At 44.4% G+C, this 22,847-nt stretch overlaps 1 protein-coding gene across 2 annotated transcripts in view; it reads right to left on the bottom strand.

The window, feature by feature from the left end:
* Nucleotides 1–1,497: 1,497 nt before the first annotated feature.
* fndc3ba (fibronectin type III domain containing 3Ba) overlaps nucleotides 1,498–22,847 on the bottom strand; it is a 348,395-nt gene continuing 327,045 nt past the window's right edge. For both annotated transcript variants that reach the window (XM_048542804.2, XM_048542805.2), the window contains one exon: nucleotides 1,498–14,414. In XM_048542804.2, the coding sequence (XP_048398761.1) occupies nucleotides 14,103–14,414 (312 nt within the window). In that variant the 3' untranslated portion in view covers nucleotides 1,498–14,102. The remainder of the gene's footprint in view (nucleotides 14,415–22,847) is intronic.

The following is a 22,847-nucleotide window of genomic DNA, read 5'->3' as shown; positions in this document are numbered from 1 at the left end:
TCTCCTTATAAAGGTTGAGTAGGCAAATTTTGCATTGTCCCTCACTCATCTTGAGTTGTTATACAGTCGTATTTATTACAGTCATAGAATCATTTTTCTGATCTACTCAGGATCATTTTCCTCCTGTGTCAGAGAAAAGCAGGTATTAACGGAAATTAAATAGGATGGCGTCAATGTTATTTGTGATTTGCAGATGGGCAGATGTCTGGCGTAAGTAGGTGGCACAGAGGGCACACAGGGTGAGTAGTGTTGGAGGTTGGGGTGGGTGACAGCGAGTGCGGGAAGATGTTGCAGGCAATAGTGTGAGTGGTAGAGCATGAACCTAGGTGGGCAGTGGGCACAATAGCAGAGTTAGTGTGAGTGTGAGGTATCAGGAAGACGATGGTGGCACTTACATTGATGGAGTGGAGAAGGTTATTGATCTGCACTGGCCATTCATCCAGATGGCTGAATCTGTTTCAACCTGGATGGCAGCTTTGCATCAGTGGGGTGCCAATACCTTCTCTGCTGGTCCTGGGTGAAGACAAAGTACTGCCACTGCACTTTCTCAACCAGCAAGACCTCTAGGTCCCTGCCTGCAACCTCCCTCCCCCATAGCCTGTCTTCCATATCAGGGACTGTACAGGCTTATTCAGGACTGATTTGCGTGCGTGCACATTGGGCTGTTAAAGATGGCATCACTGCAAAGAATGCTGGTTAATTCCAGGATATCCTATTAGTGATGAGTTTTTCAGGAGGCTGGAATTGGATGCGAAGGGCACCACGAGATAGGGTAGGTAATTTTCTTACCAGCTGCGTAGAGCTCTGAGACCAGCGACTTCTAGAATTAGCTTCCAACATCACGAGATCAGCAAACTAATGCCAATTAGCAAGCACAGAACCTGGAGCAACAGCTTCAAGGGAGACATCGGAAGGTGTTTAATGAAGCAAATTTGGTAAGATACAGTGTGAAATGTCACTAGGCAGTGAAAAACTCTCTGAAAAACTGTGCGCAATTAACACTCAGCTAAAAAAAAATTCAGCCAGTTTTGATCAAGGGTCAAAACATTAAACGGGGCATGCATTTTAGGTGAGAGGGAGAATGTTCAAAGGAGACGTGAGGGGCAAGTTTTTGACACAGAGAGGTAAAAGTCTGCAACACACTTGCCAGTGTTTGTTTGTCGAGGTAGATACGATAGTGGCTTTTAAGGGAGCTTAAGATAGGCACATGGATATGCAAGGAATGTAAGGATATGGACCAGGGCAGGCAGAAGAGATTAGTTTAATTTGGCGTCACATTCAGCACAACATTGAGGGCTGAAGGGTGCATTGCTGTAATGTACAGTTCTACGATCTGCCTTCTCCCAACAGATGCTGCCAGACCTGCTGAGTTTCTTTGGTAATTTGTGTTTGTGGTTTCAGATTTCCTGCAATTCTTTGTCTTCTTCAATAAGATTCAGCCCATTGACTCAGAGAAGATATGGAAGGTCAAAATGCAAGCACACAAAGCAATCCCTGTTACCAGAAAGAATTAAAACATTTATTTGGGCATAAATATATTACATATGTACGCTACGATAAGGTTTAGTCTTACATACATAGGGTAGTATTTGCAAAATCTATACATTAAAATTGATATGACAGTTTTATATAATGCTTATGAAATAATCTAAAATTTACAATACAACAAATGTTTATGATTTCATTCGTTTTTTATTTACTTTTTTAATGAAAAGCTTGGAATGTACGTTCAACACTTGAGGTAAAATAGAGGCATTTAATTTTTTTCAAAACTTATCAGAGAGCTGCTTCGTTGGTGGGGAAACAGTTGAAGTCTCACAGCAGCAACACGACTTGATGATGGCAAAGAGATGGGAGGGGGTGCCAAGAAACTTCCGGCCTTGTAATTGTGCTGTACCACTCCAGAGTGGGCCAAGGCTTAGTGGGCAGTAACTGTGAGCGTCAAACTGACTTGAGGATGGCCAAGATTGACATAGAGACAAAACCTTAGTGACATACGGTCTCCGAATGAAACAAACTTTTCCATAACTCAAACAGAACCTTGGGTCTCCAGGCCCCAAAACAAGAACACTATCACTGCACCACAAGACCCTCCTGATACAACTGAACTTTCAAAGTGAAACAAGCACAGTCAAATTCGCTTTCTTTTTTAAACAAAAATCTTTTAGAAGGTTGAATGACACGTACATGAGACCTCAAAGAGAGAAAAAAAATTAAAAGCAAGCATCACAAACACAAATAACAGTTTAAATTAAAAAAATGGTTAAAGTAGACATGCCTGAAGCTTTGGCAACAGAAAGTAATATTTAAATCATAAAACAAATTGCTCAAATGTAACTATCTGCTCCGATTGCTTTGTCAAGTTCTGCGATTGAAAATAATAATAAAAAACTGCGAGAATAAACTATAAATCAATGCTAATATTGCTACATCAACTGATAACCAGAGGGGCACAACCAGCTACAGAAATGGGGAGGGGGTGGGGGGGGGGTGTTGTTACTACTCAGGAGACATTACTCATATCAATAAATTTTGAAGTTTATATGCCTTTCCTCCCCCAACTTTGACGACCCTGTTCTCTGCAGTTGGGGCCCATGGATACTATGAGTGTTGAAGAGGATAAACCCTCCCACCCTGAAAACAAAGACATGGTATGGTTACTAGCCTGGCTATGTGTAAACAGTTCATTCACAAATAATGCTTTTGGTGAAGAGAGCACACAAGCTTATGTGTGCACACACCCACTCACAGGACATAAAGAAAATTCCCGATTTGAGATAAAAAAAAGTGTTACAAAAGGAACTAGAACTTAGAGACACCTACAGCAAAAAATGCCTAAAATAGGAACAATTCAAAAATGACACATTACAAAAAAGCATGCTACCCAGAAAAAAAATTAAAATGAGTACATACGCATACTTACAATAAATAATAGGATTGCACTGTAATTGGCTTTTTTTTAAAGTACTGAATGCAATAAGAAGTATAAATAAGAGTTGATGAATTAAATGCTGGAATTCCCCTCCTGCCACACTGAGACTGGGCAGGGAGATGGGGATGTGGAGAGGCAGATGGGTCAGAATTGCAATGGCTCAGACTGGGTTTTGAAATCCTCCTGTCAGCTGATTTTTCTCTTTTTTTGGTTTTCAAGGTTAAAGTAATTTAAAATGTGTCTGAGGCAGGAGGGGCAGAGAGAAGATGTTCTCTCACCACTGATTAGTGTTGATGTTTATCGTTCTGCCTTTGGCCGAGAACAATTCCTGGCTTCTTACCCTGTCCACACCTTGCACTGTAGCCTGAGTTCTAAGTGCTCATGTTGCTCAGACCTGTATCTACTTGTTGTATGATGGACATTATACACATTGTGGGGCAAATGGAATGAGAATCCTGCGCGTGCAGTGCTGAAGATAATTAGTGCTGCTTGTTCTGGTGTGCAATTTCTTTGTTCATTCATGGGATGCTGGATTTGCTGGCTGGGTCAGTATTTATTGCCCATCTCTTATGGTCCTCAAGGTGGTTGTGCTGAGGTGTTGACTTGAACTGCCACAGACATGGAGTGCAGAGACACTCACAGCACCATTAAGATGGGATTTCGAGGATTTTGATCCAGTGGCATTGAAAGAACAGTGATATAGCTCCAAGTCAGGGCTATGTGTGCCTTGGAGGAAACCTACAGGAAGTACTGCATCCATGTGGTCTGCTGTCCTTGACCTTCTACATTGTAGTGGTCAAGGGTTTGGATGGTGCTGTCTAAGGACGCTTGCTGGATATATTATAAAGTTTTGTCCCATTTGTCCCTCTCTCATAGGACTTGATCCATACCATGTTGCACTGGTGTTGGTCACTGCACGGGGGTCCGTGATGGGTATGGAGAACGTCAAGGAGATGGTCCGAGACACAGATAGCTCAATGTAACATCGAGGTCAGATGTGGTTGAGCACACTGAGGGTGACACAGCAGCATGATTCGGTTGGTCAGGGAGGGTACTTGGTGCCAAGTCTGAGACTTTCATTTAGACACTGCAATGGGATTGTCAGGTGTGGGGTCCAATGTGTTGGAATTCCCTCTTGAGAAAGCAGTTACTGGGATGGAAGAGGAAAAGCATGTATGGAGGAATTAATAGCAGGTAAGACCCCAATGAATATGTTTGCCAGGTCCTCACGGTCATTTTTGTCCCCTTCCTCACTCCTGAAACCTCCGAGAGAGATGGAGGAACTTTAACCCAGTATCTCACAGTCGATAAGGCCCTCACCCCTCCCCGGCTAACCAGGCTTTTTAACGCTTCCCAGGGATTCTGTGTTGTCTTATGTGGAAAGGGAACAATTCCCAAGGAAAAATACACCAGGAGTATTCAGGATCCAATGCTCAGAGCCATGGAGTTAAAGAGCCAGGGAAGATAAAAACCAAACACAATAAACCATTAATTTATGAACAAACAGATTACATGAGAGGTAAACAGCAGCTGGAAAAGCATGTTTCAGAAGGACCTTTGAGAACTGGACATGAATTCTGTTGGAACAAAACAGAGTGCAATGGGCCCAGGTTGGCAAAGGAGTCTTGCTGCCCCATTGTCCCAGACAGACAGGAGAAAGCAAGTTACAATAATAGGAATACACAACTACCCCACGCACCCTCTGGGGTGCTTATTACTCCAAAGTCTTGTTCTGAGGTAAAGTCTCTTACACTGGCAGATTATTTCTGGTCCTGAAGTAATAGTGATCAGTCTCATTACATTTTTGTTCAAATGGTGTTTGAGAAATACGGATTAGATCTGACTAAGGCAGTCTGAATAAGGGAGGCCATCATTGGCAGGGTTGGTGGAATTATCGACAGATTATTTCTTCTTTTCTATGAACTGCATGTTGGGAAACTGAGATATCCTGACTGTTAGAGAAGGTGGAATGCGATACATGTTGGAGTGGGTGGTGTTTAGAAGTCACTTTGACACAATGTTAAATCCTGTCAACTCACATTTGGAACCGAGGCCAGTAAGAGCAAAAGGCAATGAACCACTGTCAGTAACAACATCTTTTGAAATGGGTACCATGGAGGAACTTCAGCCAAGAGAGAGGTTTCAAACAACAGCACGTTTGTCTGTGTGTCATTGTTACAATTCTTTGACCTGAATTTGCTCTTTCAACTTCCTGGAGTTGGGTAGCAAGGGATTCTAGCAGAACTAGAATAAGTCGTACCCTGATGAGCTGAAATTAGGCAAATAAAGTGTTTCCTTTGGCTTATTTTTGCACCAATCAGTGGGCAGACCTACCCATTCCGCCAGAACACGAGAGGTCAGACGATCAGGAAATAACAATCCCTGAGAGTTTCAAATTTGCAAGGCCTGACATGCCATAGGTGACAGTGGGAGAGCAGGGACATTCAGTAGTGTGGATCGAGGAAGGATAAGATCAGCAGCTAAAGGGCAGATCAAGCTGGGATTGATTGATGTTTGGTCTCTCAGCGAATCAAGGGGAGCGTGCAGCAAAGTAGAACTGAAGCAAAAGATCAGCCATAATTGGATTGAATGGTGAAGCTGAATGGTCTACTCCAGCTTCTATTTCCAGGCAGTGACAGAAATCAACAAATGGCAGCAAATTACGACAGCACTGACCGTAGAACAGGGATATAGATGGCAATATTCAGTCTAGTTGATATCAGTACAGCTGCATGCTGGGCAGGGATATAATAGGCATTGATGCCTGGGAGCAAAACTAACAAAATTACTTTTCAAAACAGCTCACAAAACAAATATGAGTGCAATTCAAAAGTGCTTCATTGGCTGTAAAGCACTTTGCAACATCCTGATTCTATAAAATTGCAAATCTTTCTTTCCAATGAATCAGGCAGTAGGAGGCTCCTGGTGAAAGTGTTGAATTAGATCAAAATTGACCAAGCAGCCTGAACCAGACTAGAAATGAACAAAGTGAGCAGTACTGGTGCTGAGACTGTGTTTGGAGGACTGTGTGATGGGAGACAGGGAGAACAGGTTATGAGTTCAAATGGAAGAAGTTCAAGGATTGCTCAAGAACCTGCTAGAGTGCTACATTTATGTTTTTGAATGGTCTCTTACTTAGAAACAAATAATGAAATAGGATTTCTGTGAAGAGAGACCTTTTGTTGAGACATTTAATCTCATACCCACCAAGACAAAGACTGGCAGCTACCTGTCAATCATCCTTAATTGGAGCATTCTCCAAGGCAATGCTCTACCAATTAGAGTCTATGTGCAAGCCAATCAGCACGCTTACCTCATGCAGTATAAATGTTGGTTTTCTCCTTAAGTTGGTATTTCATACAAACTGTCCTGATGAATGCAAGACAAAAAGCTTCAAAACACTGCTCCTTACTTTTCAGCAATGCTCAGAGTCCTGCGTTATCAGTTATTTGGAAACGGGATTTTGTGGAATTGAATTAAAAGAGACCATCAAGATCTTTAGAAAGCAAGTCATAGGATCAAAAAGTGTCCTTTGAAGAAATTTCCATATTGTTAATGGATAAAGATGCATAATTTGAAGCAAAGCCTGGACTAGTCAGATGGGCAGAACAGTGACAAATGGATTGCAACCCTGAAAACTGGGTAAAAAGGGTAATACACATGAGAAGGGTTAACAAGGCAGGGGATTACCCTGATGAAGGGCCTAGGCCCGAAATGTCAGCTTTTGTGCTCCTAAGATGCTGCTTGGCCTGCTGTGTTCCTCCAGCCCCATGCTTCATTATAGGGGATTACACTATGAATGGTACGAAAGTACTGAAGATCAGACAGACCATGGCGTACAAATTCAGAAGTTTGTGAAGGCAACAGGGCAGGTGAATAACATGGTTATGAATGCATATGGAATACTTGCCTTTTTCAGCCAAGGCACAGAAGGCAAGAGCTGAGAGGGTATGCTGGAACTGTGCCAATTTCTGGTTAGGCCACGACTGCTGTTCTGTGTGCAGTTTCAGTCATGACATTATAGGAAAGTAATAGCCCTGGAGAGGATGCAGAGGAGACTTTTCAGGATACTGCCTAGGGTGGAGGGTCAGAGCTATGTGGACAGATTGGATACGGTGGGATTATTTTCCTCAGAGCAGTGAAGGTGCAACAGGTGATCTGATAGGATCACATCAGATTATGAGGGGCATAGATAGAATGTGTACTTTTCCATTATTAGAGAGGACAACAAGCAGAGGGCATAGATTTAAGGTAATAAGTGGATAGCTGAGGGGAGAGTTGAGGAGAAGTTGTGATGGGGTCTTGAAATCACTGCCTGAAAAGATGGCTTGAATCAGAAACTCTCTTAACATGTAAGCAGTATTTAAATATTTTCTGAAGAAGGCTCTTGAACTGAAATGTCAGCTTTCCTGCCCCTCTGATGCTGCTTGGCCAGCTGTGTTCATCCAGCTCCACGCTTTGTTATGTCTATTTTAAATATTCACATGTTTCATTGCCTCCAGGGCTGGGGCTAAACACTTGAAAAATGGGATTGTCAAATCTTTGTTGACAAGTGCAAACATGATGGGCCAAATGGCCTCCCTCTATGCTATAACTATCTCTGTGTTTGTGACAGCCTGTTGAGAGACCACACAAGATAGTCAGGAGTGAAGGTCCTTTTTAGCTGTGTTTGTTCAATGTTATTCTTGGGCAATGCTCCACAACCAGAAAGGATTGCTTGTTCCAAATGGAAGCTTCTTACTGCAAGATCCCCCTGGCTTGTTTCCTGGGATACTAACTGAAACCAAAAGCTGCAGAAATTGTCTGTGGAATCAGACATCAACGTCATTTCATTGTGTTGGTCTTATTTACATCCAGCTCCTCTTCTACCACCCATTCAATCAGAGAGTTCCAGACACTCATCTTCCTCTGGGTGAAATTTTAGTTCCTCTAATCATCTCTAAAACTCCTTACTCTAAAACTGTAACCCTTGGTTTATTACCCTTCTCCATTACGTCGGAATGTAGAGAAGATGGGATTGTTACCCTAAGGCTAAGGAGAGGTCATTTGGTGCAATACTTTTTGCACTGGTCAACAAAGATCTGACAACGGTAATCCCGTTTTCGAGTTCTTGGCCCAGAGCCCTGGAGGCAATGTAAACACGTGTGAATAAACACCCGAAGGCAAAAAATTTGAAAGATTACACTAACAGACCAGTGGAAACAGGAATATGTGGATAACTCTTTCAACGACAGCTCTTTCAAAGGGCTGGTACAGGCACAGTGGGCCGAATAGGCTGTGCTGTGTGACCCTGTTGGTGAAGATGTAGATCGTGAACAGAATTGAAAGAGTGAGTAGTCATCTGTGTGGAGAGTTGTGCCTCTTGTGGTGAGGAAAGGCACCTGATAGAAGGGCTGTGTGCCTTATTTATTATGAGTTTTTGGAGTAAGGGGTGGATGGAATCTTAAGCTTGCAAGGATCATGTCAGGGACAGCAAGTTCTTCTTATTCTGTGCTGTTCCAACAGCACCTGCCTGTCATTTCACAGCCAATGCTGCAATACCATTTTCAGCCCATGAGAATCACACCTTCAGAGACAACTTGAGCAAGAATCCTTCATTTACCTTGAAAATCCTGCAGCAGAGTTCGCCAACACCACAGTGTGCCCAATGTGTCTATTGAGGTCCCAAACGCAATGAGCAACATTCAGTGATCAGCAACAAAGAGACTTGCATTTGTATAGCACCATTCAGGTTGTAAAGCATTCCAGGGTAATTCACAGGAGAAATTACAAAACTAATCGACATGCAGCGATTCAAGGAGCTGTAAGGACAGGTAACCAAAAGCTTAGTCAAGGAAGTAGGTTTTAAGTAACATTATAAAGAAGCAGAGGGTGGGGAGATCACCGGAGCTTCAGGCCCAGGCAGCTGAGCTCATAGACAGTAATGGTGATTAACATTTGGGCCAATTAGTTCGAGGGGTCGGCCAGGTTTGGGGTTGGGTGGGATGACATTCGTACCTCTTTGTTCTAACAGTGTGCACTGTCTTTTGCTCACTGCAGTGAACATGATTAATAGTTATCATTGAGCGCCCAATTATCAACATCCTGCGGCTTAGCCACCAACAAGGAGACCAGACTGATGAGTAAAACCATGTCTACAAGAGGATAGAGGCTTCAAAACATTCCTGCTTTCTGCGGTCCTGTAAGTCAGGGATGTGATGGAACAGTGACTGTCTCTTTGAACAGGCAATCTCTTTGTACAGCAACAGCAATCAAGTATGATCTTGTTCTATTTCCTCTTGGAGATGATCTATGGCTTGTGAGATAATTAGTGGTCTAAGTTACAGAAAACAAACGTAGGCAATAGGTTGTGATTTGCCAAACCCATTTCACACCAGACATTCCAGCAACTGGGGACAGGAAGCATTTGTGTGGTGAGTCTCTGATGGATTGGAACCAGGCTTCAGGGGTCAAAGGCCGATGCCTAAAACGGTGTTGTCCTCCAAAGGCATTTAGTCATCATTCATTACTCATTGTTGGGGATGAATCCGTGATATCCCTGACCAAAAGTTTGAAATTGGATTGAGGTAAACTTCCTCAGTTCAAACTGGCCAAGTGTGGATCAACTTAAATGGGACAACATGAATGGGAATTAGAAGCCGGGAAGGGGGAGACGCTGTTGGGCTCCATCAATGCATGGATCTCTTTTTCCTCATAGCTATTGCTCCACCACATAACATTGACCTGAACTTTGACCTGAACTTCACAGAATAACAGCAGGAAGCCTGATTCAACCAACACCGAATTGGATTATTGCTCGTGGGATCCTTCTGTGTAACAATGGTTGTTGCATTTACATATGTGATGAAGTGAATGCACTTCAATGCCTGTAAAGCCCTTTGGGGTGCTTGGGGATGTCAAAGGCATCACGCAAATGCAAACTATTTCTTGCATTCGAATGCCTTAGAATTAGAAGAAAACCCTTGAAATGGTCAGCTGGTGCCACTTGGCACCCACAGGGTCTTGTTGTGTGCTGCCTAACCCCGATGTCTGTTTGAGGAATGACTGTCACTGTGCTACATGAGATAGTGTCTGTTCATTCAGCGTCATGTGAGACTTGGCCTGGATTGTCTCTCCAATGGCCTGCATTCTCCATTTCCACTTGGTTTTCTAAACTCTTTCTTTCACTATTTCTGTACCAAGTCACATTGCCCTTTCCCAATTGACAATGGGTATCTGCTTGCCAACGTCAGACACTTAGCTTCCCTGTTTGCAGCTCTGTCAGGTACCCTGCAACAGAAACACAGCAGCTATACAATCCGTACCTTGCAGATTCAAAGTACAGTTAGTCTGAAATCACTATTGCCCTCAGAATATTCCTGATGTGGTGAGTCTTCAGCAACATTGCAGCTGTTAAGGGGAAGACAGTGGGAGAAAAGCACAGAATGAGAAATTGACGAGGTGGGGTAAAGCCTCATGTGGAGGGGGAAGGTGGGGTGTGGGTTGCTGGCATTGTAGTAATGTCCTTGAACTAGTAACCCATAGATCCTTGCAACATGAGTTCACAAATTCAAATTTCATTGATAAAAGAAAAATCTGGAATTGAAAGCTGATCTCAGTGAGCATGAAACTAAAAACTGTTGTTAAAAACCCATTTGGATCATTCAAGTCCTTTAGAGAAGGAAATCTGCCTTCCTTACCCAGTCTGGCCTACGTGTAACTCCAGACCCACAGTAATCTGCTTGACCTGTAACTGCCCTCTGAAATGGCCCAGCAAGCCACTTTGTTTGAGGGCGACAAGGATGGGCAACAAATGCTAGTCTTGCCAGCAATGCCCACATCCCAATAAAGGGTGAAGCATGTGGTATATAAATGTCAGTATGGATCCTTTGGGCTGAATGGCCTGTTTCAGAGATGCAAATTTAATTTAGGTCTATTAAAGAACTCTATAGCTGACAGCAATTTCAGAAAACCATGACTGGTTTTGTACAAGCCTCCTGCTTTACCTCTATGTTCCATGTACCATAGCCTGCTTGTGCATGACACCAGATCTGAGAGATTCTGGTTTTTGGAAAGATTGAACAGGATGGGGCTCTGATCTCCAAATGGAAGTGACTGAGCAGTGATCAATGAGTTGGGTGGCACGGTGGCTCAGTGGTTAGCACTACTGCCTCACAGCTCTAGGCACCTGGGTTCGATCCCACCCTCAGGCAACTATCTGAGTGGAGTTTGCACATTCTCCCCATGTCTGTGTGGCTTTGCTCCAGTCTCCTCCCACAGTCCAAAAATGTTCAGGCCAGGTGGATTGGCCATGCTAAATTGCCCATAGTGTTCAGGAATGTGTAGAATAGGTGGGCTCTAGGGGAATGGGTCTGGGTGGGATGCTCTGAGGGCCAGTGTGGACTGGTTGGGCCGAAGGGCCTGTTTCCACACTGTAGAGGTTCTATTGAAAAAAAAAATATGGTTGGGATTGATATAGAGAAGTTGTTACTACTTAAAGAGTCAAAAATATCACGCAATCACCAATAAATCCTACTGAAAAATCAGGAAAACCTCTTCATCCAGGGCACGGGGAGAATTTGGAGCACAGGGAAGTGAACAATTTTGAAGCAATTAAGGGGAAGCTGGATAAAAAGAATCAGGAAGAGAAGGGGAAGCTGATGAGATCAGGTAAAGTGGGTAGGAACAAGGAGGAGTTATAAGCACCAGGAGAGATAAGCAAAGAATTCTGATGCTTGGGCACTGACCACAAATGTTAGCTTTGTTACTCTCTTCAGAGGCTGAATGACCTACTCGGTATTTCTAGCGCTTCTAATGGCGCAGGTCTGGGGGTAGTGGCAGTGTCTTATGTCAGCTGTAACATGCCAGCTACAATTCAGGATCTTATTTTGGGAGGATCAGGATGAGGGACTGTCGCACTGGAATCTAAGTGAAACTGTGCTGAATTCTTTGTTTTTATTCATGTGGGCAGTCAGTTGCCAGTAGCGACGATGTTGGAAATGGCTGGACATTGGTTTTGGAAGTGAGATGCAGCCTGTCATGCTGAGCCCTCCCATTTTTCCCTGCTTCACACCATCTCTGTGGGTGAGACAGGACAGTGGAGAGAGTGGGGAATGAGATAAAGTGCAAATGATCATTTTCTGAAGAAGAGTAAGAAAAAGTAGCTTTTTGATTTGGTCTCCCATGGCACCATGGAAATAGCCTTATACAACTGTGGCCAGAAATCGGCATTCTAATTCCAACACCTCTTCATGGATACTTAGATCTCATGCTTTTCAGCCCAGAATTGGTTTCTCAGTAGCTGTACCAAATACAATTATTTTTTAGCACTGGGATAGTTCCTACTAAAATGGCCACTGGATTCCAAAATGGCTGCCCAATTCCAGACTGTCTGTTTATAAAATTGTTGGATTTGAAAATGTTGTTGGTGATTAAGTACCATAAAAACTAAAAGTTAAAAGGACAGTGCTGTCATTTTCAAAACTTAAGATTGGTTTTGGTGCACATTTATATCATACAATTGGAAATTTTAGGCATTTCTCAGTCATTTGAGAACATAAGCAGGAGTCTGAGGTATTTACTTTCCCCCCACTTCCCTCCTTAGTGTTGGCTTTTGTTAGAAGTAGCAATGGGAGTTTCCACAAGCTGGAATTCCTTGTGCAGGGAGCTCAGAGAGTGACCTGACAACATGCTGTTCAACTCAAAGGTTGAAATTGGCCACCACTTGGTGATGGTCCATTGGGCACAAAGAATGCAAGTGTGCAACCTGCAGTCCACACCATCCCATTGCCTGACGTTCCCATCAGCCCGCCAGAATCCCAGAGGCACTGAGGCCTATTGTAGCACCTGTCCCAGCTGGCCCAACACAAACTGGGACTTGACCTGGAGGCTTTGCGGATCACACGTTCCACTAGGGCAGGGAGGTAATTAAAGCTTTAGGCTAACACTGGGAGCAGTTCTGAGTTGGGAAATGGCAGAAGGACAAAATTGGGAAATAAATCCACTCCCTACTGAATGGCAGTGCTGAATTTGGCAGTGTGCCACCTGCAACTGGTGTGGATAGCTCCTCGAGGGAAGCAAAGGCACAGAAGCAGCAGGGTGAAGGCATGTGTTTGAGAGCACAGTGTTTGGAAAGGGCAGTGGATGTGGCTTCCAACAGGGCAACGGCAGGTAAGGCACCTTCACAGTGGGAAAATAGTGGGCAGCCCAATTGGCAAGTTGTGATGCCACCAACCACTAACTTGCCCAGTAGTAGTCAAAAGTGGTGGTGGTGGTTGGGAGGGGGGTGTAGCTGCGGGGCAGGGTGACATGGAGGTGTCAAAGTGGCGTCTGGTGCCCATTTGAAAAGTAATTGGTGAGGGGTGCAGATTGGAGGGTGAAGTCTTCTTCACCACCTTCCCCCTCAACAGAATCCCATTTCTTATAGCCGCAGTCACACTCAATGGCGCTGTATTATGTCTCTTATTGATGGTGGGGGCATGAAGGGCAGTGAGCAGGAGCAGGGCGAAGTGGTCTACCACAGCATAGTTACAGTAATATAGCACCTTTATTGCCAGGTAGATTTGACTGCCAACACCAGAGGAAATATTCCCTGTTTTACAGCTGAATTAAACACAATGCCCATTGCATTCCTCTAAATGTGAAATAAAAACCCTGGGCTGTCAACCAATTGACGGTTTCGAACAATCTGAGGCTCATTCTCTCTTCTCTCCACCCCACTTTCCCTCCCTCCCAGCCTAAATTTTCTTTTTTAAAAAATATATATTTTTATATATATAATATATATAAAAAATGCTAAAACCTCCAACTGAAACCTCAGCTGGGAGAATACTTTAACTAAATCACAGCGACCTCATGCAGTGAGGAACCCAGCCTTAGCAGGAGGGCAGCTCCCACTTGGCATCAAGTAATGCCTGTGGTGAAAGGGTCAAAGTAATTTCCAGGAAAGGTGCAGAAAATGGCCAGTGTGGTTTTCATTTCACTTCCCCCTTTTTATTTTTGACTAACCTTTGAACTGGGGTAAACCCAAAATGCAAAAGGGCAAAGGGAAAAGAAACAAACTTAAAACTAAAATACGATTAATAGAAGTTCAACAGGAATATTTAAATGGTTTTTGCTGGCACTAGTACGTGGCTACGTTTATACCTCAAGAATTATATGCGTAATTTTGTTTGCTTTCTTCCCCCTCTTGTTACTTCATGATGAAATATTGTAAAACAAAGGCGATGAAAATCGATAAACTGGCAAATCCCACCAGGATGAGAGCAGCGAACTGCTCATCACTGGGCATCATACTCCTCATTTTGGCCAACTCTGCGGTTCTCAGTTCACTGGCTGGAGGAGATTCCTTCCTCCGTAGTGTGAAAATGGCAGAAGGACTAAAGGGTCCAGTCAGCTCTTGCGACAGGTCCTGGCAGCGTCGACAGGCACAGACTCGAAACCGATATTCTGTGTTCGTCTGAAGGCCCGAGATCTGGAATGTTGTGTCCTCCCCCTTGTACACCTGTGGGATTGGCACGGAAATAATACTGCAATCAACAGAGAGGTTTACGCCAAAGCAGGAGGCCATTCAGACCATCCAGTCTGTTTCAGGATAGCCCAATTCACAACTAGTCCCACCAACCTTTGCCTCCCCATGGTCCTGCTTCAATCCCCAAACTATTCCCACTGACCAGTTTGCCCATAATCCATGTATCAATCCCCAAACTATTCCCACTGACCAGTTCTCCCAAATCCCTGTATCAATCCCCAACCTATGATCACTGAACAGCTCTCCCCATAATATCTGTTTCAGTCGCCAAGCTAATCCCACTGACCAGCTTTCCTCATTACCCCTCTATCAATCTCAAAATTAATCTCCCACTAGGGTCCTCACCAAAGCACTGTATCAATCCCTCATCTAATCCCACTGCCACATATTCTCCCCCATAGCCCTATATCAATACGTAAACTAATTCCACTGGCCCACACACCTCCGTATCCCTGTATCAATCCCAAACGAATCCCTTTTTCCAGCACTCCTCCCCATTGCCTTATATCAAAACTCAAACTAATCGTACTGCCCCACTCACTCCTCATATCCCTAAACCAACCCCAAACTAATCCCACTGTCCCATTCACGCCCGATATCCCTGTATCAATCCCAAACTAATCCAATACCCCACTCTCTCCAGGTGCCCCTGTATCAACCTTAATGCCCCTATATTCCCGATAGCCCTGTATCAATTCCCAAACTAAACCTACTGCCATGTTCTTTCCCTATACCTCTGAAACAATCCCCAAATTAACTGCTTTCTTGCTCTCTGGTAAATTTGTGTTAATTATTATTTACTGGTTTGACAGAAACATGACGCGACAGTGTTATGACACAGAGTACAGGATGTGAAATGGTTACTTAATCCAACAATACTCTAACAACAGAGACAAAGCAAGAATGCGCAGAATGGACAATAACAGGAGGCTGAGCCGTAGAGTCAAACCAAAGCTCACACACTATTTCACAAAATGTTTCTTGTCAATTCAATTCTCAGCTGGAAATTGCCAATGACGCAAAGGACAGAAGAATTCATTGTAGAGACACTAGGATTTCTCTATCCCTCCCCCATCTCTTCTCTCTCTCTCTCTCTCTCTCTCCTCAACCCTCCACCCCCCTCTCTCTCCTTTCCCTCAGTCACTGGGATTTTGTGATTAATACAGGATATCATCAAGGTATAATTACTTTTCAACGCTACACGCTGAACTCACTCTTTCTATAACTGCTGCAGTAAAATCTTGCTGCGCAACATGGCATACACTTCCATATTCAACAGTTTGCTTTACTTACTCTGAATAAGCGAGCTTCATGACAGGAAAAGGACATAGAGTCATAGAGATGTACAGCATGGAAACAGACCCTTTGGTCCAACTCATCTATGCTGACTGGATATCCTAAACAAATCTAATCCTACTTGCCAACATTTGGCTCATATCCCTTCAAACTCTTCCTATTCATGTATACACACAGATGCCTCTTTAATGTTCAAATTGTACCAGCTTCCACCACTTCCTCTGGCAGCTTATTCCATATGTACACCATCCTCTGCGTGAAAAGGTTTCCCCTTTGGTCCCTTTCAAATCTGTCCGCTGTTACCCTAACCCTATGCCCTCCAGTTTTAGACTCTCCTAACCTGGGGAAAAGACCTGATCAGTCCAATAAGCACTTCAGTGTTTGTGAGGTTTCTTTACTGGCATGTTGGCATCATTTGAAGGTAGTTACCGCACATCTCTAGTTGCTCTTGAGAAGGTAGTGGGTAGGACAGCAGACAGCAGTCTGCTGTGTTGAGACGAAAGGGTGGTATCAGATGAAAAATCTCAGTCAGGTCGTACTGGCTTCCTCTCTCCATTATTTTAACAAATCCACCCATTTAAAGCCAAAAGAATGTGAAATGAACCATTCAATATTTCAACAATAGCTGTTTGGAACGAGGACGCTGGCACAGGGCCTGGGGAATGGTGGAACTTTGAGTCTGGAAGTAGTAAAGGCGCTGATGTTACAGAGCTCGTGGTAGGAGTTCTGCTCACACAGAGACAATATGGCACAAAGACCTCAGCTCTTTGAGACTAAATCTTCCTAATGATTGATATATAATCACTTTGAAGTTGTGCCTGCGACTTAGGAACAATAGATCTCACACAGACACAGGTACCCATTGCTACGGCAGAAGGGCACAGTCAATGACAAGAGTTGTGAGACATACCCTATATCACAATACAGGGACGTGCGTGTAATTAGAACAAATCAGGGGATTTAGATATCAAGGACAGCCAAATATCAAGGGTGCCTAATGGTATTATCGCTGGACTGTTAATCCAGAGACCCAGATCATGTTCTGGGGACCTGGGTTTGAATCCCACCACGGCAGATGGTGGAATTTGAATTCAACAAAATAAGTGGCATTAAAAATCTAATGATGACCATCAATCCATTGTCAATTGTTGGAAAAACCCATCTGGTTCACCAATGTCCTTTAGGGAAGGAAATCTGCCATCCTCAGCCGGTCTGGCCTATATGTAACTCCAGACCCACATCAATGTGGTTGACCCTTAATTGGTCTCTTGGCAGTTAGGGATGGACAATAAACGCTGCCTCCCAGTGACACCCTCATCCCGTGAATGAATAAAACATGGCTAGGCCAGGGTTTATTGCCCATCACTGGTTGCCCTTTAAAAGGAGGTAGTGACCTACCTTCTTGAACTACTGCAGTCATGTGGTACAGGGACACCCACAGTGCTGCTGGGGATGAATTTTGAACCAGTGGCACTGAAGGAACAGTTATATATTTCCAAGTCAAGATGGTGCATGGCTTGGAGGGAACTTGCAAGTGGTGGTGTTCCATGTATCTGCTGCCTTCGTCCATCTAGACAACACTGGTTATGAGTTTGGAAGATGATGCCTAAGGAGCTCTGATAGCTGGGGTGGGGATCATAACTGGCAAATAAACACTTATTTATATATTCCCTCGCTGCATCATCTCAATTAACAGAAATAGAGCATGTTAAGTGACAAAAAGAGATGACAAAAACAAGGGATGTATTATGAGCAATTTGGAAGGTTAATAGGGTAAGTTGATTGGAATTTTCAAGCAACTAATGGAATAAATAGAAATTTCTCTACTTACTGGGACACAGTCTAAAATGTAGAGTGAGATCTTTCAGGATTTGCCGCCTGTCTGCCCAGTCACTAACTTCTGGCAATGTTCATATTTTATACCAAATGTCCTAATGTTGACGTTAGTTTCCATGCGGCTATGTGTAAATAACCTATCACAATCGAGTGTGGAGATGCATTCTGCACTGATCCCTGGCTCACACACCTACCTTTACCCCATAGCTTATTAATTAATATTCTGTCTAGTAATACCACAGGTCTGAATGTCTGTAGCAAGCTCTGTTGTTGCAGGTGCCATGAGATTTCTTGTTACAACGCTACTTTCCAAACCAGCTTTGAAAAGTGTTGGCTTAAGATTGTTCATAGATCTGTGCAGTGGTTGATGACACTTTGAAATGCATTACTGTAACGAATTGACGCACACCACATTTAAACGCATTATTTTGATGAATGAGCCTGCTTGAAAACACTGCCATCAATTCAAAATATAATATAAAAATACCCGAGCCCCATAGCTTTGGGCAAGGATCTCACATTAATTTACAAACACTTAACTATTAGTTCAGTAAATTTGATTTAAGACACAAGAAATAAGAGGCCATTTATCCCATCAAGATACTCCACCTTTCACTATGATCAATACTGATCCTGGGATTTAATCCAACATTGCGGGGTGGAAGGTTATCTAAATTATTGTCAGAGAATGAACCGTAAAACCAAAACTGTCCTCACATCTCCACAATAACTAGCTTTAGATCACTCCTGTATCTCCATGGGTGGGAGCTACTATTTCCAAGTAATACGTTGTGAAAATTTTGAACTTGGGGGAAAAAAAAGCAGGTGTTGGACAGACAGCTACAATTCACCAAATTGGGTGACAATGGACCTTTTAATTTCCAATTGTCTGTAGGAAGGCATGTGACCTGTATCCTGATGGGAGGCTGGTGGCCAGAGTGAATCAGGGCGAGGGACTGTTATCGAGACGTCATGCCACAAAAGCCCTAAGAATACACTCAACCAGAGTTGCCAACCCAATTTTAAACGATGTTTGTCCCAGGGATTTGAACACCATAACACCATAAAATGAAAGAGTAGACATTGGCTATTCAGCTAATCAAGTCTGTTCCATCATTCACTGAGGTCATGAGTGATCTGTGAATCCTCAGCTCCATTTTCCTACCTTTGCCCCATGACCATTGTTGAATCAATTAGTGATTAATGTATCTCAGCCTTGGATACATTTAATGACACAGCCTCAACAGATCTCTGCAGTAGAGAATTCCACAGATGCATTCCTCTTGAAAAGAAGAAATACCTCTTCACTCCTGTCTTAAATGTGTAACAGCTTGGTCTCTGTTCCTGGACTCTCCCACAAGGGGAAACAAACTCACTGCATTTACCTTGTCCTAAGCATCTTGTCTGTTTTAATAAGGTCATCTTTTATTCTTCTAGATTCCAATGAATACAAGCCCAACCTACTCAAACTCTCCTCATAAGACAGTGACTCCAAACACAGGATCAATCATAGATAATAAAGTGTGAAGCTGGATGAACACAGCAGGCCAAGCAGCATCTCAGGAGCACAAAAGCTGACGTTTCGGGCCTAGACCCTTCATCGGAGAGGGGGATGGGGTGAGGGTTCTGGAATAAATAGGGAGAGAGGGGGAGGCGGACCGAAGATGGAGAGAAAAGAAGATGGGTGGAGAGAAGAGTATAGGTGGGGAGGTAGGGAGGGGATAGGTCATCCAGGGAAGATGGACAGGTCAAGGAGGTGGGATGAGGTGGTAGGTAGGAAATGGAGGTACGGCTTGGGGTGGGAGGAAGGGATGGGTGAGACGAAGAACAGGTTAGGGAGGCAGAGGCAGGCTGGGCTGGTTTTGGGATGCAGTGGGGGAAGGGTAAGAGCTGGGCTGGTTGTGTGATGCAGTGGGGGGAGGGGACGAACTGGGCTGGTTTTGGGATGCGGTGGGGGAAGGGGGGATTCTGAAGCTGGTGAAGTCCACATTGATACCACTCGGCTGCAGGGTTCCCAAGTGGAATATGAGTTGCTGTTCCTGCAACCTTCAGGTGGCATCATTGTGGCACTGCAGGAGGCCCATGACATGTCGTCTAAAGAATGGGAGGGGCGAGTTGAAATGGTTCGCGACTGGCAGGTGCAGTTGTTTATTGCGAACCGAGCGGAGGTGTTCTGCAAAGCCGTCCCCAAGCCTCCGCTTGGTTTCCCCAATGTAGAGGAAGCCATCAGGTACAATGGATACAGTATATCACATTGGCAGATGTGCAGGTGAACCTCTGCTTAATATGGAAAGTCATCTTGCGGCCTGGGATAGGGGTGAGGGAGGAGGTGTGGGGGCAAGTGTAGCACTTCCTGCGGTTGCAGGGGAAGATGCTGGGTGTGGTGGGGTTGGAGGGCAGTGTGGAGCGAACAAGGGAGTCATGGAGAAAGTGGTCTCTCCGGAAAGCAGACAAGGGTGGGGATGGAAAATGTCTTGGGTGGTGGGGTCAGATTGTAGATGGCGGAAGTGTCGGAGGATGATGCGTTGTATCCAGAGGTTGGTGGGGTGGTGTGTGAGAACGAGGGGGATCCTCTTTGGGTGGTTGTGGCGGGGGCGGGGTGTGAGGGATGTGTTGCGGGAAATGCGGGAGACGCGGTCAAGGGCGTTCTCGACCACTGTGGGGGGAAAGTTGCAGTCCTTGAAGAACTTGGACATCTGGGATGTGCGGGAGTGGAATGCCTCATCATGGGAGCAGATGCGGCGGAGGCGGAGGAATTGGGAATAGGGGATGGTCTCCATCTCAGGCAACCAGCTTGTAACTGATGTCCATTTCAACGGATACAACGCATCATCCTCCGACACTTCTGCCATCTACAATCCGACCCCACCATCAAAGACATTTTTCCATCCCCACCCTTGTCTGCTTTCTGGAGAGTCCACTCTCTCCATGACTCCCTTGTTCGCTCCACACTGCCCTCCAACCCCACCACACCCGGCACCTTCCCCTGCAACCGCAGGAAGTGCTACACTTGCCCCCACACCTCCTCCCTCACCCCTATCCCAGGTCCCAGGATGACTTTCCATATTAAGCAGAGGTTCACCTGCACATCTGCCAATGTGGTATACTGTATCCATTGTACCGGTGTGGCTTCCTCGACATTGGGGAAACCAAGCGGAGGCTTGGGGACCGCTTTGCTGAACACCTCTGCTCGGTTTGCAATAAACAACTGCACCTCCCAGTCGTGAACCATTTCAACTCCCCCTCCCATTCTTTAGACGACATGTCCATCATGGGCCTAATGCAGTGCCACAATGATGCCACCCGTAGGTTGCAGGAACAGCAAATCATATTCCGCTTGGAAACCCTGCAGTCCAATGGTATCAATGTGGACTTCACCAGCTTCAGAATCCCCCCTTCCCCCACCGCATCCCAAAACCAGCCCAGTTCGTCCCCTCCCCCCACTGCATCACACAACCAGCCCAGCCTGTCTCTGCCTCCCTAACCTGTTCTTCTTCTCACCCATCCCTTCCTCCCACCCCAAGCCGCACCTCCATCTCCTACCTACTAACCTCATCCCACCTCCTTGACCTGTCCGTCTTCCCTGGACTGACCTATCCCCTCCCTACCTCCCCACCTATACTCTCCTCTCCACCCATCTTCTTTTCTCTCCATCTTCGGTCCGCCTCCCCCTCTCTTCCTATTTATTCCAGAACCCTCACCCCATCCCCTTCTCTGATGAATGGTCTAGGCCCGAAACCTCAGCTTTTGTGCTTCTGAGATGCTGCTTGGCCTGCTGTATTCATCCAGCTTCACACTTTATTATCTTGGATTCTCCAGCATCTGCAGTTCCCATTATCACAGGATCGATCTTGTGAACTTTCTGTGGACTGCCTCCAAAGCCAGTATATCTTTCTTTAGGTAAACGATGAAAACCAGTTCATTGTGTTCCATATGTCATCTAACTCGTGCCTTCAATAGTCTTAGCCAGATTTCCCTTCATTTGTACTCCATTCTTTGAAATAAAGGCCCACATTCCATTTGCCTTCTCTATTGTCAGCTGAACTTGAATTCTATCTCATGATGTTTGCACAGTGACTCTCAAAGGTTTTTGGTTCTGCGGCTTCCTGTAGCCTTTCTCCATTTAAATAATATTTATCCGCATTCTTCCTGCCAAAGAATATAACCTCACATTTTCCCACATTGCAGTCCACTTGCCAGGTTTTTTGCCCACATGTTTAATTGGTCCATATCCCTCTGTACACTCTGTGTCGACCTCACCACTTGCCTTGTCACCTCTTTTTGTCGTATCTCCAAACTTGGCTGCAGTAAATTCATTTTCCTTATTCATGTTATTAATAAAAACTGTAAAAAAAATGTGGCCTCAGCACAGATTCCTGCAGCACAACACCAGTTACTGGTTGCCATGCTGAAAATGCTGCTTTTATCGCAACCCTTTGCCTGAGGTAGCCAGTGTGTGTCAGTGAGATTGCGGAAGGGTGTTGATGTGACAGGCATAGGCAAGAGAAGTAAGAGAGTAGATTATGAATAGAAAAGATAACTTTAATAAGAGCAAGACTATTAACACTAGCAAGCATAGATAGCATTGTCTCTTGGATTCCCTGAGCTACTGCTTTATGATGTTGAATGTTTTGTGTTTTAATTCCCCTTCCTCTTCCCAGGTCACTACATCGAGGAACAGGCAAACAAACATCTTCTAATTTTAAAATAACAACCACAAAGTCTAGAAAACATTCGTCAACAACTTTGAGCAGCTTCCTGGCTCCTAATCATTGTTTACTACTGGAGAGGCTATGACGCTGGTGAAGGCCTCATGTAGATACTATCACCATAGCAACGGGCTCAGTTTGTAGTCAAGGGACACCATAAATTTTTGTGAGCCACTGCAAGCTGATACACACCTTTCAATCACCAACACTGCACACTAGGGAATTTAAGACACTCTGCAAATGATCTCTTGATTTCCCAATTTGATTTATTGTTCCTGCATTCTGTGCAAAAGGAACTGATTTAACCCTTATTTCTCCTCTCCTCTCCATAAATGGAAATAGAAACAAGAGGCCATTCAGGTCCATCAGCTAGTTTTCTGATTACGTTAGATTTTAACTGAAGAAATGTTTCTTCATATCCATTAACCTGCCTCTGCTCGATTACACTTGATTCCTTCCTGAATAAAGACCTTGGAAGCCCCAATTAATCCCCAGACTCGAAAGCCTTTTCGAAACATACGAGGTAGGGACAGGAGTGGGCCATTCAGCCCCTTGAGCTGATTGC

The sequence above is a fragment of the Stegostoma tigrinum genome, chromosome 14, assembly GCF_030684315.1.
Source record: "Stegostoma tigrinum isolate sSteTig4 chromosome 14, sSteTig4.hap1, whole genome shotgun sequence".
In the NCBI taxonomy this organism is placed as follows: Eukaryota; Metazoa; Chordata; class Chondrichthyes; order Orectolobiformes; family Stegostomatidae; genus Stegostoma; species Stegostoma tigrinum.
This window is presented reverse-complemented; position numbering and strand designations above follow the sequence as displayed.